This window comes from Phodopus roborovskii, unplaced genomic scaffold (assembly GCF_943737965.1).
Source record: "Phodopus roborovskii unplaced genomic scaffold, PHOROB, whole genome shotgun sequence".
Taxonomy (NCBI): Eukaryota; Metazoa; Chordata; class Mammalia; order Rodentia; family Cricetidae; genus Phodopus; species Phodopus roborovskii.
This window is the reverse complement of record NW_026125052.1, coordinates 34,230,714-34,247,589: the sequence shown is the minus strand read 5'-3', so window position 1 is coordinate 34,247,589 and position 16,876 is coordinate 34,230,714. Positions and strand designations below refer to the sequence as shown.

At 49.5% G+C, this 16,876-nt stretch overlaps 1 protein-coding gene across 1 annotated transcript; it reads right to left on the bottom strand.

The window, feature by feature from the left end:
• Positions 1-11,508: 11,508 nt before the first annotated feature.
• On the bottom strand, positions 11,509-13,561 carry LOC127221584 (carbonyl reductase [NADPH] 2). The gene is made up of 8 exons (XM_051183619.1): positions 13,491-13,561; positions 12,861-12,958; positions 12,595-12,749; positions 12,472-12,514; positions 12,276-12,375; positions 12,108-12,172; positions 11,781-11,898; positions 11,509-11,696 (listed from the first exon to the last, which is right to left on the bottom strand). The coding sequence occupies exons 1-8, from the start codon at positions 13,540-13,542 to the stop codon at positions 11,593-11,595; spliced, it is 735 nt and encodes a 244-aa protein (XP_051039576.1). The 5' UTR covers positions 13,543-13,561; the 3' UTR covers positions 11,509-11,592.
• Between the last annotated feature and the right edge of the window lie 3,315 nt (positions 13,562-16,876).

Here is a 16,876-nt window from a genome sequence, read left to right as displayed (position 1 = left end):
AAGCAGGACTACAGAGTGGTCTTTCTCAACACACATGACGGAACCACTGATACACATATGTGAGCGTGACTGCCATGTGCGTAACTGTGCCTGAGGGTAAAGGCCTGTATGGGCACAGATATTTTGTGATTGGCTATGCTGGTTATATGAGAGTGTAGATGTAGCTGTTATGTGCATGGTTGTGCCTGGGTACGTGAGACTAAGTGGGCGTGGCCGCTATGTGTATGAGTATGCCTGTGTGCATGGGCACATGTATAGTGTTTGTGGGAACATGCTGAGAAACACTGCCCATGTGTGCTTGTGTGTGTTGGAGTACATAGGTGCGATTGATGTTCCTGGCTTAGGATGGTTCAGCTTAGGACTTTGTTTTATTTTGTTTTGTGTGAGACAGGGTCTTCTTTTGTATCCCTAGCTGTACTGGAGCTTGCTATGTAGACCAGATGAACCTTGAACTCACAGAGGTCCAACTGCCTCTGTCTCCTGAGGAGTGGAAAAGAAGCTATGTGCCACCACACCTGGCAAAGGACTTTTACATAGTATAAAACAGGGTGGAAGGTATGGCTCATGGTGACACTTGCCTAGAACTTGTGAAGCCACAAGAAGGGGCCAGGTGTCAGTGTTAATGGACACGCTTTATATACTGTGGAACTCCTACTTCAAAGCTAGGTGTTGTGGCCCACACATGTCATCTCAACGCTGAGAAGGCTGAGGCGAAAGACTCACCGTTAAGTTGTTCCAGGACAGCCAGGGCTAAACTGACTCAAGTAACCCTACTGTAAGTTAAATAGCATTCTCCTGGACTGGGAATACACCATACAGCTTTCTCTCCAGATACTGTCCCAGCAATGAGTTCTTGAGGATGGATACTGCTATGTGCAGAACAAGCTGCGTTGTTGAGCTAAGGTGCTGTGGGACCTAGGTATGTTAAATACACTTCCCATTTATGATGATTTAAACTTGGGATGGGCTTATGGCTTCCCGGTGTCACTGAAAGAGCTTGTGTGGGTGAAGGGCAGGAAGCGATAAAACATGACTGGGTTGTGCTCACCAGAAGTGAAACATGCCGCAGAGCCCTGCGTGGTTGGTGGAAGCCAGCAATCTCAGGGCTCAGGAAGATGGACTTCAAGACCAGCCTGGGCTGTACAGACCTGGTTTCAACACAAGAAAGTCACTGAGTGGGGGAGGGGGCGACCTAGCGAGATGGCTTGGTCATTGCGATGCTTACCATTCAAACCTGAGCATATAGTTTGGGCTACAAAACCCACATTAAGAGAAAAAGTAAGCTGGGCAAGGTGGTGCGGGCCTTTAGTCCCAGCACTCAGGAGGCAGAGACAGGCAGATCTCTGTGAATTTGAGTCCAACCTGGTCTACAGAGCTAGTCCCAGGATAGCCAGGGCTGTTACACAGAGAAACCCTGTCTTAAGAAAACAGACTGCTCAGTGGTGGTGGTGCACACCTTTAATCCCAGCACTCAGGAGGCAGAGGCAGGCAGATCTCTGCGAGTTCGAAGCCAGCCTGGTCTACAGAGTGAATTCCGGGACAGACTCCAAAGCTACAGAGAAACCCTGTTCTGAAAAGCAAACAAAGAGAAGATGAAAATAGACAAGAAAAAAAAATAATAAAACAAGATGTGTCATACTTGAGGAATGGCGCCTGAGGGTTGTAGCCTCCGCGTGAACAGGTACACTCATGCAAAAGGGAGAGAAACTCCATTTTGGGTCACACCTCACAGGTCCTGGGGTACTGCTGACTGCTGGCATTCCAGGGAGAAGGTCTGCCTCTGCACAGCTGGGTCCTGGGTAGCAGGGCAAGGGCTGAGGCTGGGAAACGGGCTTGGTTGAACTGGATGAGCTGGAAACAAGAGCGTGGAGCTGTGGAGAGCTGCTGATAGCAACATTAAGAGACTATGAGGAAAGGTGCAAACCCTAACCCTACTCAGCTCAGCCCGTGACCTATTCACCTGCCTGTGACCCCAGTGTGGGAATGTTGCAAATCTCAACTCCATCCAGCACCTGGAATTTGGAGGCCTGCTCGCTCTTCGCCCTTAGCATGCAAAAGTGCCCTCCTTACCCTGCCCTGTATTCACTCATGGGCTCCAGCAGTAAGCACAGTGTCTGTGGATTACAGGGGTCAAGAATAAGAACAATTCCACCCCAACAGGAGGGCTGTTTGCAGACTCCGAAGGGGTGGTAACCACCCAGAACAGATGTTGGCTGCCAGAGGCTCTCCAGAGTTAATGCAGCTTGCTATAGGATAAAGGATGTGTGATTGTGTCTCCAGTACCTCCACCAGCCAAGGCTGGTCCTGAGCCCTAAGCATCACACAGCCCACTAATATCTATGAAGCAGTAGCTCCCACACCATCTCACTGGTATCTTTGGTTCATGAGGAGAAAGCAGAAATCCTGTCTCAAAACAACAATAACAACAAAAAGCCAGAGTGGTGGTGGCACACACCTTTAATCCCATCGCTCGGGAGGCAGACACAGGTGGATCTCTGTGAGTTCGAGACCAGCCTGGCCTACCGAGTGAGTTCCAGGGCTCAACAGAGAGACCCTGTTTTTAAAAATGGAAGGAAGGAAGGATCTGTTGCAATAAAACAATTTGGGTGAACTAGGAACGGTGGCACACATTTTTAATCCCAGGCAATGGCAAACAGATCTCTGTGAGTTCAAGGCCAGCCTGGTCAATAAAGCGAGTTCTAGGATAGCCAGGGCTGTTATACAGAGAAACCTTGCCCCAAAAGGAAAACAAACAAACAAACAAACAAAAAAACCTAGCCAGGTGGTGATGGCACTCAACTTTAATCCTAGCACTCAGGAGGCAGAGGGAGGTGGATCTTTGTGAGTTTGAGGCCAGCCTGGATAGGCTCCAAAGCTACAGAGAAATCCTGTCTTGGAAAAAAAGGAAGGAAGGAAGGAAGGAAGGAAGGAAGGAAGGAAGGAAGAAAGAAAGAAAGGAAGGTAGGAAGGAAGGAAGAAAGAAAGGAAAAAACCAATCTGGGTGTGGTGGTACACACCTCCAATCTCAGCACTCAGTGTGTGGAAGAAGAGAAAGGTTAGGAGTTCAAAACTTCATGGTGAGTTTAAGACCGCCCAAGTATACCATTTTATGTCCTAAATGTATAACCGTCTGAATATAGCTTTACTTGTCATACTTTCCTTCCTGTCCAGTTTCTGGTGTGTGTGTGTGTGTGTGTGTGTGTGTGTGTGTGTGTGTGTGTGTAAGAGAGAGCGGGCTCTCTTTGTCTCCCTGTTTGTGTGTTCCCTTGTGCACATTCATGTTCATGTAGAGGCCGGAAGTTGGTGTTGGCTGTCATCTTCAGTTGAGCTCCATATTATTGTAGAGACAGGGTCTCTTAGTGAGCTGAAGCTTACCATTTCAGCTCAACTGGATGTCAGGGAGCCACTACCCCTTCTCCTCCCCCCTCCCACAATCCTGCCTCCTTCCCCAGAGCTTGGGTGACAGATGTGTGCTACCTCCTTACTTAGTTTTTTACCTGAATGCTAGGGATCCCAACTACTGAGGTCATGTTTGCACAAGGACACTACCCACTGAGCCGTCTCCACAGCCTCACTTCGGGAACTTTAGGATGTGTGGTGAAAGAATTGTGTTCCTTTCCATGTTCGTTCTCAAGTTGCGACTGTGCTGGTTGAGTCCCACCAGCTTACATAACTTCCAGTTGCTCTAAAGCTTAGCTTTCTTCCTTCTTGGGGAACGCCTTTGGAAAGTCCTAATGCTCCATCTACACAGCTGGCCCTTCTCTGACAGTCATACGTAGGTCACCAAGGCCAGAAGGCCTTCCAAGGCTCCTTAGATGTTTTGTTTTTAAATTCAAAGAGCAAGCTACCTAGAGCTACCAGGAGCTCCACACCAGATCTCCACAATGCACAGGGCAGGTGCAGCAATGGGCTGAATTAATCCTGACAAACTTACAAAACAAGCAAACAAATGGAGGGTAAGGTCCCTCTCCTCTGCAGAAGCTGAGCTCTGAGCGTGGGTTGCCAAGGATGCATGGTTAATGTGTCAATTCTTGGCCAAGTTGAAGGCTATGCACAACATATTTGTGTTTCTCTTGGGTGACTAGCCATGCACTCTTGTCTAGTTTTTGGCTATGGCTGAAGATTTTCTTCTCTGATCTGGTCATTCCTGCAGTTCAATATTCTGGGGAGAGACTTGAATCTTAGACATGAGCCCCTCCCTGGTGGTCTGTGAGCTACAGTGGAACATCACTCATGGAAGATTAGAGGGGCGCACGCACCTCAGGAGCAGGGGTAGACTGTAAGAGAGGCAGCAATGGGCATGCAGGGAGTAATAGCTAGAAGTTGCAGCAGAAGCACAGTTCAGTCTCAGCTCCGGGAACGGCAGGCTGGCTCACAGACAGCAGGGGGCGCTGCAGTACAGAGAGAGCCCATGGCCAGGGCTGCTGTCCCCAGTCCTTCACGCACCTGGGGCGCACCAGGCCTCTGGGAAGACACTGAAGCACTTTATTTTCTCCATCATAAGGAATAGAAATCGTAGGTGAGAGCCTGCTGAGTTGTGTGTGTATGTGTAAAGTTCAATATTCCGTTTGGTGGTGCACAGGAGAGTGCCCTCCAAGTCTCCTGAGAGGGACTGGTTCAAGCCACAAGGAAAGAGGAAGCAAATCCCAAAAGTTGTCCTTTGGACTCCATTGCCCACTGTGGCATACCTGCACACACACACATACAGACAAAAATCAATAAAAATGTAATAAAAACATTTTTAAAAGATGAAAATTAAGGTGGAAATAGCTCTTACATTTTTTCAAAAGATTGGTGCATGTGTGTGTTTGTGTGGGGGACACACGGCAGAGGTCAGCTTTGGGTGCTTTCCTCGGGAACTGTTCACGTTGTTTTTTGAGACCGAGTTCTTTTGCTTAACCCATGGCTTGCTTGCCAATTCAGCTAGGCTAGTTAGCCAGCAAGCCTTGGGGATCCTCCTGTCTCTGCCTACCCAAGCTGGGATTAAAGGCATGTACTACCACACTGGTTTGCCTGTTGATTTGTTTTAGGGTTTTTTGTTTTTTATTTTTATTTTTATTTTTATTTTTTTTTTTTGTTTTTGAGACAGAATTTCTCTGTAGAATATCCCTGGCTGTCTTGGCACTAGCTCTATAGACCAGGCTGGCATTGGAACTCACAGAAAGCTGCCTGCCTCTGCCTTCCCAGTGCTGGGTGAGCTACCACCGCCACCTAGTTAACACTCCTGATTTTTTTTTTTTTTTTTTACACAGGTTCTGGGAATCAAACGCCAGTCTTCATACTTGACAAGCAATTAACAGATTGGACTATCTCCTCAGCCCTAGTTATATAATTTGAATCTCGTGAACACAGTCACACAGGTGAGCAGACCCCTGCCTGCCAAATCTCCAGGCAGACCAGCGCCTGCCTTCCAAGGCTTTAGAGAAAGATCTCCACCAGCCCTTTCCCAACAGAGCATGTTGGACCTTGTTTCCGTTGTTTCTTTGAGTTCTTCCGGGATATTCTACAATCAGGCCGTTTGGTTTTTGCAGGTAAGCGAGATTTTATTTTTGTGTAAGGGTAAATTTGCGCTGTGCAACTTATTGTGCCTACTGTGGCCAGAAGAGGGGACCAGATCCCCTGGCACTGGAGTTACAGATGGTTGTGAACCACCATGTGGGTGCTGGGAATGTAACTCAAGGCTTCCGCAAGAGCGCTCAGTGCTCTTAACGCTGAGTCATCTCTCCAGCCCCTGGCAGCAGGGAAACTTGGAACTTTTTAGGAACTGTGCCTGATTTTTGTTTTTATTATTATTTTCTCTGCTGTATGGGCTTTTCACACTATTTTAGCTTTTAGACAGGAAATTTGAAACCCAACAAGAAGGCCCAAGGTACCTTAAGGGGCTGGGTGTTTTTGTATTAATCTAAGAGCCATGGGGAATGCTGAATGTGTTATCACGGTGCCCCCATGGGAAAATTGCAGCTTCTTGGTCCTTCTGTTATGAACCTGTGCACTGTAGGGAGTGGACGAAGTCCTTAGTGAATGCGTGTTGTTGACATGGGCATGTCCAGGACACCCCCCCCCCCCAATGCCTCAGCCCTGTGGGAATGGCAAAGCTTTGCCCCTGGTCTGATCGGAATGTTGACAGCGTTTGCAGAAAATGTTCACTGCAGCTCCCTGCACCCACACTCTGTTAAGACCTTAAGACTGCTCTCCCACAGAGACTGGCTAACCCTGCCTCCTGGTTCAGCTGTATACAATAACCACACTGAGTCTGTGGTGCTGTGGCTTTTCTATCACAGAGGGAAGAGCACCCGAGCCCAGCGTTTCTGTATGTCCATAGATTTGTCATTTCTTCCTCACTGTCCCTAGTCAGGATTCCAGGATCTAAGCCTTGCAAGGACATAGCAATAGACAAAACAGTGGTTTATCTAAGTACGTACTCTGGTGTTATTTACATGGATCATGTGCATATTTATGCTAGTCTATAATGGTGGGCTTAATGGAATCTGACAAGCTGCTGGTAGTTGCTTCATTAAGGATTTAGCTACATGGGGGGGGGGCGTATCCTGGACCCTGAAGGGAAGAAACAATTGCTCTTCCAACCCATTCTGGGTGACTCTAGGTGACTAGGGAATTGGGCATTGGAGTGCCAGGGACCTCATGACAAGCAGTAATCTTGTAAAGTACCACATAAGAAACAATACACCTGTTTCTGGCTTGGCAGGAACTCCAGCAACTTGTCTAGAAGATGCAGTGTGTGAATGTGTTTAATTGATGGAAGGGACAGTGTTTGGATAAGTTTAGTTGACTTAGGGGACAGTGTTTGGCATGCTTGGTTGGCCCAGGGGACAGTGTTCGGGTGTGTTTACTTGACCCAGGAGATGTTGTGTTACATCTCCCAGGCTGGTTTGATCTACTCTACTCTGGGCAAGTGTTGTGAATACAGTGTGTCAGAAATGTAGCTTAGCAAGCTTGTGTCTTTCCACAATGTCAGAATGTATCAAATAACAGTATATTCACAAGCTACTTTGGTTTGCTTTTAATGTCCTTTGATGGCCTGGCTGTTGGCAAGCAAGGTTTATCTTCTTTAGTCTTAGGTAACAACTCTGAGTTTCAGGTTACATGTCACAAGGTGTGTGTGTGTGTGTGTGTGTGTGTGTTCATTACACGCAGATATGTAAGTGACCAAATGGCTACAAAATATTTAAAGAAGCTGCAGAGTTCAAAAGTCTTTACTTGAGACAGAAGATACAGAGTCTGCATTTGGTTACATAAGAATCAACAAATACTGGCGGGGAAATGGCTCAGGAGTTAAAGAAACTGGCTGCTTTTTCAGAGGTCTGGATTCAGTTCCTAGATCCCAAAGAGGCTCACAACCATCCATAATTCCAGTTCCAGAGGATCTGATGCCATCTTCTGGCTTCTGAGAGCACAAGGTTGCAAGTGTTCCATAAATATATGTACAAACAAAACACCCATACATATGAAATCTTTTTTTCTTTGTTTTTGTTTTTCAAGATAGGATTTCTCTGTGTATCAGCCTGGCTGTCCGGGAACTCATTTTGTAAACCAGGCAGGCCTCAAACTCACAAATATCTGCCTCTGCTGGGATTAAAGACATTTGCCCTTTTTGCTCTTTTGAAGCAGAGTCTCGGTGTAGTCCTGGCTGTCCTGGAACTCTATGTAACCCACGCTGGCCTCAAACCCACATAGATCTGTTTTCCTACTTCTGCCTTCTAAGTGCTGGGATAAAGGCATGTGCCACCATGCCCAGCAAAATAAATATTTTCAAAATGAGACCTTTTTATTTTTATTTTTTGAGATAAGGTCTATGTAGCCCTGGCTATTATGGGCCTCATTATGTAGACCCAACTGGCCTTGAACTCACAGAGATCTGCCTGCCTCCGCTTCCTAGGTGCTGGGATTAAGGTGTGTATCGTCACACAAGGCCAGGACCTTAATTTTTTTTTTTTTTTAAGATATTTAAAAGTTCAGCTTGAAGACCACAGAGGCAAAACATAGGACTGGGTCCAGACTGACAGACAATAATTTGAATGGATCACAACAAGCATTGGGTCCCTGCTGAGCTGAAAACCAGGGACAGTGAGAGTTTACCACCCATGTCATGTCCTGCCCCAATCTTTTTTATGACAACAGGTTTATTGGCAAATATGCACACACACACACACACACACACACACACACACACGCACGCACACACGTGTGCGCACACACACACTAACAACAAAAACACACAGGTTTACTACATACACTAAAGGGGCAGTAGGTTGTGCAATAACATCTTCCTGTTGGTCCCCTTGATACTCATATACCAAGCCGACAGTCAGATGCCAGGAGGGTGGGTGGGTCTCTTACTCACCCAGTATTTTGTAGGCAGAGTTTTCCTATCCCTACAACCTGTTCCCAAATACCCGTCAGCACTTCCCAAATAATTGACTCAGAGGCTTAATATAAATTATAAATGCTCGGTCGATAGCCCAGGCTTGATACTAGCTAACTTGTTTTTCCTTTATTTTTAAAAATAATTTATTTAAATTAAAAACAATCGTATTTTATATACCAATCCCAGTTCTCTCTCGCTCCCTCCCCCCACCAACTCCCCATCCACTCCTCAGAGAGGGTGAGACCTCCTATGGCAAATCATCAAAGTCTGTCACATCATTTGGGGCAGGACCGAGGCCCTCCCCACTGTATCTAGGCTGAGAGAGTGTCCCTCCATAGGGAATGGGCTCCAAAAAGCCATTTCATCCACCAGGGATAAGTACTGGTTCCACTGCCAGAGGTCCCATAGACTGCCCAAGTCCAACGGACACCCAGGTCAGGAGGCCTACTTCAGTCTTATGCAGATTCCTCAGTCTTCCATCCGACGTGAGGTAACCCAACCACAGAAAGACAAACATGGTGTGTATTCCCTCTTAAGTGAATATTAGACATAGAGCCTATAATCCACAACCCCAGAGGAGCTAGGGAACAAGTAGGACCCTAAGAGAGACATACATGGACCCCACCACCACCAAGAAGAGGAAAGGGACAAAGATATCCTGAGTAAATTAGGAGCGTGGGGGGGATGAGGAAAAGGAGGAGGGAGAAAGGGAGGCAGGAGAAGAACATGAGGGATCAGGAAGGCCAAGTTGGGGGAAGAACAGAAGAGAGCAAAAAAAGAAAACTGGAATCCCAGCACTCAGGAGGCAGAGGCAGGGGTGGATCTCTGTGAGTTCAAGGCCAGCCTGAGCTAGTTCCAGGACAGCTTCCAAAGCCACAGAGAAACCCTGTCTCAAAAAAGAAAGAAAAGAAATACTCTGACCACAACAACTTGGGGAGGAAAGTGTTTATTTGGCTTATACTTCCTTATCACCATTCATAATCTGTAAGACCCTCAGAATGAGGAGTCTTCCAGGTTCGGTCGATACCCCAAGAACTCAATGTCCAGTCCAGTTGCTGCAAAACGCAAGAGGCTTTAATGAACAGGAAACAAATGGGCTCCTCCAGCATGCAGGCTAGAGAGAAGCCCCCTCCCCTGGGCCCAGGTGTTTTTAAAGGCAAACCCACAAGCTTAGGGAGGGGGTGGGACCCTCTGTCCATTGAGTACGTGACCCTTGGAGGCCGGATGGTCTGCTATTAGGGTCAACAGACCTTAGGGCCTCAGGGTGTGCTAATTAATTTTGTCTGGGCAAACCAGAGTTGCAGCTTTCTCTTTGTTTCCCAAGGACCCTATTTACCACCTGTTGACTCACAGGAAAGGAGGGGCAGTGTGAATTCTTCTTATCTCAGGGCCTGGTGAGAGGAAGTTAGCAAATTCCAAGGAAGAGATAATTGGTTTCCAGGTCAGTCCATCATTAACATTACATTTTTTGGTCTTTCAAATCAAAGTCCATCAGGGTGGGAACTCAAGCAAGACTGGAACTTGGAGGCAGGAGCTGATACAGAGGCCATGGAGGAAGGCCACTTACTGGTTTTCTTCCCATGACCTGCTCAGCCTGCTTTTTTGTTTGTTTTGTTTTGTGAGACATGGTTCTCTGTGTAACTGAACACACCCCCCCCCCCCCAGAGATATACCTACCTCTGTGAGAGCCAAAGTTATATGCCTAAGAGAACCATGAAACAAAAATGCAAGCTGAGGGGTTGGAGAGATGGCTCAGAGGTTAGGAACGTTGGCTACTCTTCCAGAGGTCCTGAGTTCAATTCCCAGCACCCACATGGTGGCTCACAACCATCTGTAATGAGATCTGGTGCCCTCTTCTGACCTGCAGAGATACATGTAGGAAGAACGATGTATATATAATAAAGAAATCTTTAAAATGCAAGCTGAATTGCCCAAGGACAGATAGTTCCTGAAATGCTAGAGGCTACTGTTTATAGGAGATAAGACACATGTGTTCACTCCCCTAAACAAGTTTGACTCATCTACACCAGATGTGCTCAACCACACGTGAGCAGGAGGTTCCCAGGCAGGAGATACAGAACGATGGTTTAACCCCTGCTAGGACCTGATGGGAAATGCAATGAATTGTGGGTTTTCCTTCTTAAGCTGCTGCAAACTGTGATTGTGGGCCATTTCCTAGGAAACAGGGTATGGACCTGGCCATAACCCATCCACCAGTATGTAGTTAAAGCTTGCTTCAAATTTAACTTTAACTGTGGTAATGGGCTTATTCTCCATCGATGACATTAACACCTCTGCCTCCCAAGTGCTGGGATTAAAGGTATCTGCTCAGCCTGCTTTCTTATAGAATACAGAACCACCAGCCCAGCGATGGCACCACTCAAAATGGGTTTCCCCTTCCCCATTGATCACTAATTTAGAAAATACCTTACAGCTGGTTCTTATGGAGGCATTTTCTCAGTTAAGGCTCCCTCCTCTCTGATGACTCTTCCTTGTGTCACAAGGGTTAAATAAGCAAATTCCAACCTTCATAGTTGGATCAACATAGTTGAAGAGATAGTGCACCTTCCTGCTAGGGGGCTGATTTTATCACACCTACTTCCATTCAGCCAATAACCATAACAGTAGTAGTTCTGGTTTGACTAGACCCTCCTTTTAAAAGCCAGTGGGGCTGGGAGGGGGGGTGTCGGTGGTGGCAAACACCTTTAATCCCAGCACTGGAGAGACAGGCCAGCCTGGTCTACCAAGCGTGTTCCAGGACAGGTTCCAAAGCCACAGAGAAATCCTGTCTCAAAAAAAGCAAACCAAGAGCCAACTGTCCTTGACCCCAATTCTAGATCAGGCAGGGCCACCACAGACCTGGGGCTTCCAGCCCATAAGGCATTGGTCACTGGCACAGGCATCGGTGAGGGGCAGACAAGGCACAGCAGCAGACTCCAGCAGGAAATCAGTGTCACAATCCACAGCTGGCCCTTGCAATACAGAGACTTCTCCCATGCACCAGGTGTGACTTTTAAGGTTTGGGATACTGCGGTCATTTATTTAGTCAAATTAGCTTAGCTCATCTGGTATGAAAGTCTAAAGTTGGGGATGGATGTGGGTGGGTCTACAGGAGGAGAACAGAAACTGTTGGGCTGGGTGGAAGGCAGGGTCTTGATGTGAGTGGAGCCAGGGAGGCCTCCAGGGGTCCCCTGCATCTGGGCAGCCTAGGAGGCCAGGTAACCAGCGTCCACCAGGATGCTAGAGCCGCTGGTAGAGGCGCTGCTGTCGCTGAGCAGGAAGAGGATGCTGTTGACCACGTCCTCCACCTCTGCAGGACAGCAGAGCAGTCAGGGCTTCTGCCTGCTCAGCTGCCAGAGCCTCCCCAATTCCCTCACCCGCATCCCCAGCTGACCTGCAAACCTCCTCAGTGGGTGGCGCTCCTTGAGCTTCTTGGCAAAGCCCGGGTCTGCAGAGACTTTCTTGCCCATGTCAGTCAGCACCACGGTAGGGTTTACAGAGTTCACCCGGATCTGGGGACCCCCAGAAGCCACAGCAGGTGGGTGGCACAGCCAGTTAACTAGCACTACCCACACAGCTCAGGACTTGCCCTAGGACAAGCCTGATGAGCTCAGAGCATGGCCAAGCCACACCCCATCCTCACCCTCACCCCCAGCCCTGCCCCATCACCAGGTGTCCATCATCTGTCCCTCAGGTGTGGGCCCAGGCCCCCCGTGCCTACCTTGTGTGGCCCGAGTTCCATGGCCATGGCTTTGGTCAGCATGGTTAGTGCACCTTTGGTGGAGCCTGTGGGGGTGAGGCGTGCTGAGGACCCCCTAATTACTCAGCCCCCCTTCTGGGAGACCCACCCAGAACCTCCTCCTCCTCCCACAATGAAGGGTGCACTCACTGTATGTGGCCAGGCCAGGGAAGGTGACATAGGCCACCATGCTGGAGATGTTGACGATGGACCCTGCCACTCCACGGTTAATCATGCCTTTGGCTACCATCTGGAAGCCAAGCGTTAGGGGCGGCTCACTGTGCCCTATGCCGTCTGCCCTCCCCAGGTGCCCTCCCTGGGCACAGCCCCCCCCCCACCGGCTCACCTGGGACACTTGCAACACAGAGCGCACATTCACATTGAAGGACCTGGCAGGAGAGGGACAATGTGGCCCGGCAGCAGCGCCCCCAGCCACGCCCCCAGCCTGCCCACTCTCCCCAGCGCCCACCTGTCAAAGACCTCCTTGGTAGACTCCATGAAGGGCTGAATCAGCGCCACCCCCGCATTGTTCACCAGCAGGTCCACAGGGCCGATAGCGCCCAGCGCCTTCTCTGTGGCCTCCCAGTCTCCCAGGTCCACGCACACAGGCTCTATCCCCGGACACTGGGGGAGAGAGGCACGGGTGGCCTGAGCGAGGCGCTGTCCCACCAAGCTTCTGATGTGCCCCTGAGGGTGGGGAGCAGGCCCAGGCCTTGGCAGGGCTGTGTGCCTCACCTCCTTAGCAAGGCTGACCAGGTCTGCGTTGGTGCGTGTCACGGCCACCACTTTGGCTCCTGAGGCATGCAGGGCCTTCACAGTGTCACGCCCAATCCCTATAGAGAGGGAACATGGTGGGATTGGCCCTGTGGGCCTGGTCACAGCCGGGCTCTGGGTCCCAGGAGGGAGTAAAGGCTGTTGCCCCCATGTCTCCACAGCCAGCAGTGAGAGGGTGCTGGCCTGAACGTGATAAGCCAGGATTAGATGGGACTATCCCTGGAGACTCTGACTCACTGGTACCAGGCCAAAGGAGGCACCAGAGGGCAGCACCCTCCTGATGGGGCCCCAGACAGGGTGACACTGGTGCCCATCTGCCCTGCCTGGAGGATCTAGGGCTGTCTTGGAGCCACGCTGAACGTGTGCTTCAGGGTGTGGCACTGGGGTGGCCAGGGAGAGACTGGCATTCTGTCCTGGTGGGCGGTGGGGCTCCAGCCGGGTGACAGAAGCATTTGAGCCCTGGGTGAAGTGGGAGTCGGGGTCTATGGGGGCTGAGCTGTGACAAGGTCACCTTGGGCCCCTATTCTGTGTTGAGGCTGGCCCCCTTCCTCTCCCCAACCTGTGCTGTCTCCCCAACCTGCTCACACTCACCTTTCCCTGCCCCTGTCACCAGGGCCCTCAGGCCACTGAAATTCAGGTTCATGTTGCCGAGACCAGTGTCCTCCTGCAGCAGGGGGAGGGGCTGAGGTAGTTAAGGTTGGACTGGCAGGTGGGGCAGGGCTGGAGCTAGGGGCAGGTGACCTGTTCCCTGTGGGACTTGAAGAAGTAATGAAAAGGAGTGTGTGCACATGTGTAGAGGGCCTGACAAACAGTGGGAAGAGTACACACACACACTCTCTCATACACTCTCACACTCACGCACACACACGCACACATTCACAGACACACACTCACACTCATGCACTCACACACATATACACACATACACACACAGTCATACACTCACACACACATGCATACACACACTCATACACAAACACACACACATTTCACACACTCATACACATACATAGACATTCACACACACACTCATACAATGCACTCACACACACATACATACAATCACACACACACATTCACACACATACCCTCACACATTCATGCACTCACACACACATACTCACACGTTCATATACACACACTCACACAACACACTCACATATACACTAGTGCACACACTCACACATATTCATGTGTTCATACTCATACACACACTCACATGCACACATACTCACTCATACACAACACATACACACACACTCACACGCATACAACACTCACACTCACACACTCACACATGCTCATACACTCACATGCTCATACACTCACACATACTCACACACATACACACACATACTCACACACTCACACACTCACACACATACTCACACTCACACACACTCACACATGCTCATACACTCACACATACTCACTCACACGCACACACACACATGCTCATACACTCACACATACACTCACACACATACAGAAACACATACTCACACACACACTCACACATGCTCATACACTCACACACACTCACACTCACACACACACCCTGAGCCTGTGAGAGGATCTGACACAGCAGTGTAATGAGAAGAGGTGGCAGCCTGGGAACAGAATTTGCGTTCTCCGCATTCCAGTACTGAGTCTTGAATTCAGGGCCTCAGAACATGCTAGGTCAGTGATGCACCACTGAGCCACACCCTTAGCCTAGGGTAGTGAAAATTCTGGATCTGGGGTCAGCCTTGTCTGGACAGAAGCACAGGTTGTAACTTTTTATTTCATTATTATAAATGAGGGTATTGACCTGATCTGAGTGGAGTAACTGACCTTGCTTGGAGCAAGACCCTGGGTACAGACCCCAAATGTCCAGGGACCTAAGGGCCCCATTGTGCATGCAGTCTGTCCAGTGAGTAAGATGCTGTCCCCCTTACCTGTCCCTCCCCGGTGCCTCTCACCTGCTGCCCTTACCAGCCTGGGACCCCGCCCTTGGTGACTACCCTTCTGTCCTCTGAGGAAGGACTCCTGTAAACCCAAACATGGATTCTGGGGTTTCCTGTCCCAGTAGTGACCCCTGACTCCCTCTGTGTGTCTCTGCCTCTTCGACAGGTGGCTCTTTGGGGGCTCTTTGAAGAATCAGAGGATTTACTGTTCATCTCAATTCTACCTCTGGCAATTTGTCTAAGGGTGTGCTGGGGCGCTCCTATCTTGTGTACCAGGGTTAATGGAACAAACCCATCTGCCCAGGAGGTCATGGCAGGTCCCATGGCATCTGCACCAGGCAGGAGGCTCAGGCGCACAGACTGTCCCAGTGACAGCCCCGGGGAACAGGTGTGCTGATATTCTTGCCTGTTGCCTTTCTCTTCCTCAACCCAGGCTCGGCACCGAGGCTGTGACTCTCTGAAAGACAGCAGCTGTATTTCAGGTGCCCTAAGTGCCCTGAGACATGGGAGGTCCGTGGTATGAAGCCCCAGGAGGGTGGGGGACTCTGTGATTGTCCTGGAGCTTGGGGGGACAGCAGATACAGTGAGAGACTGGGGATCAGCCCCATACCAGAGCCTGTCCTTTGGCACACACAGGTTGACACCTAATGATCTGCCGCTGCCTGGTAGAGTTTCTTCATTCAAGGACAGATCATACCTACTCACTGTGTCTTTGATCCCAGCCCAAGCAAGCCACCTGAATCCTACAGCCTACCTCCAGGAGGTACTGAATGCTGAGTGAGATCTGGCCTGGTAACCAGTAAGATCCAAGCCCTTCCCATTCTATGATGAAAGCACTTGATTGTGACCAACCTTCCACCCTGGGGAAAAGGCCTTTCGGGGATGTGTTGTTGGTCTCCACTGCTGGCCAGCTGGGCACCCGGCAATGGTTTAATTTACCAAGCAGGACGCAGGCAGTAAGAATCCATGCCTCTGAGCCTATCTCTACAGCCACTGCTGTGAGCTGTGGAGAATGGCTGATGCCCACAGGAAGGGAGCATCACCCCCTGGGATTTGCGACTGCAACCCTCAGCTAGCCTACCTCTCTGGGGAGCATTTCTCCAGGGTGAAGATATCTTCTCTCTCCATAGCTTTTGCCTTACCTCATGTCACCTGGGTGGTCTGAAGATTTCTCAACCCAGAGCCACATGCGGAGCCCTAACTCCCCAATTATGTGAGAAAGTGTTGTAAAACAGTTTTCCTAAAACATTCCACCCTGCAGGGAAGCTCCTTAAGTAGAAAGGTAAACAACTCAAAACAGCTTCAGGAAGTCCCTGAAGCTGACCTGTTTTACTAAGCCCCTCCCTGCCAGAGTAACCAAAAAAAAAAAAAAAAAAAAAAAAAAAAAAAAAAATGCTGAGAGTCACTTTCCTGCAAACCCAGCAGCCCAGCAGCAAAGGCGGCTCTGAAGCCAGACCACCTCTCTGGAAGAAGCAAAATTGGCTGAGCTGCCTGGAAGAGGTAAAGACCAACTGAGTCACTTGGAGAGGACACTCTCCCACCTGTGGAGCTGGCTGCCCGCTGTGCAGTGTGCTCCAGGTTCCCAGCTTTTGTGAGCCTGTCACCAGAGCTCAGCTGGGTCTTTGAGTCCCTGCTGCTCCTCACCCATATCTCTGTAAATAACTCCAGTAAAACTGAGGGCTCACCAAACTGGACTTTGTTGGTATCTCTACATTGATTGGTCTGCTGTGGAGCTTCCTGTCTGGAGTGAGTGGACATGTGTGTTGTGTCTCCCCAGGGGGGAAAAAAAATCTCATTGAACCACAGGAGGAAAAGCCTTTGGGAGGAGAGTAGGGAAAACTGGCTTTGGCCTCTGGCTCCTATGAGTGCACACGTGTGTACATCTGCAATCAAACACTGTCACACCTGAAGACAACCACCACCCCCAGCAGTGGGGGCTTCCCCTACATTAGGCACAAACCACATCCAAACTGTCACAGAGAGAGCCTTTATTAAGAAAAGTTAAAGTGGCTGCTTCCAGACTCAGGCAGA

What these genes read in the sequence shown, in the direction of transcription:
- LOC127221584 (XM_051183619.1), bottom strand. Translation starts at nt 13,542, where the DNA reads ATGAACCTGAATTTCAGTGGCCTGAGGGCCCTGGTGACAGGGGCAGGG. An exon ending in GGTGACAGGGGCAGGGAAAG is followed by an intron (nt 12,959 to 13,490) that starts GTGAGTGTGAGC and finishes CCCTCTCTATAG; the next exon opens with GGATTGGGCGTGACACTGTG. An exon ending in ACCAAGGAGGTCTTTGACAG is followed by an intron (nt 12,515 to 12,594) that starts GTGGGCGCTGGG and finishes CTCTCCTGCCAG; the next exon opens with GTCCTTCAATGTGAATGTGC.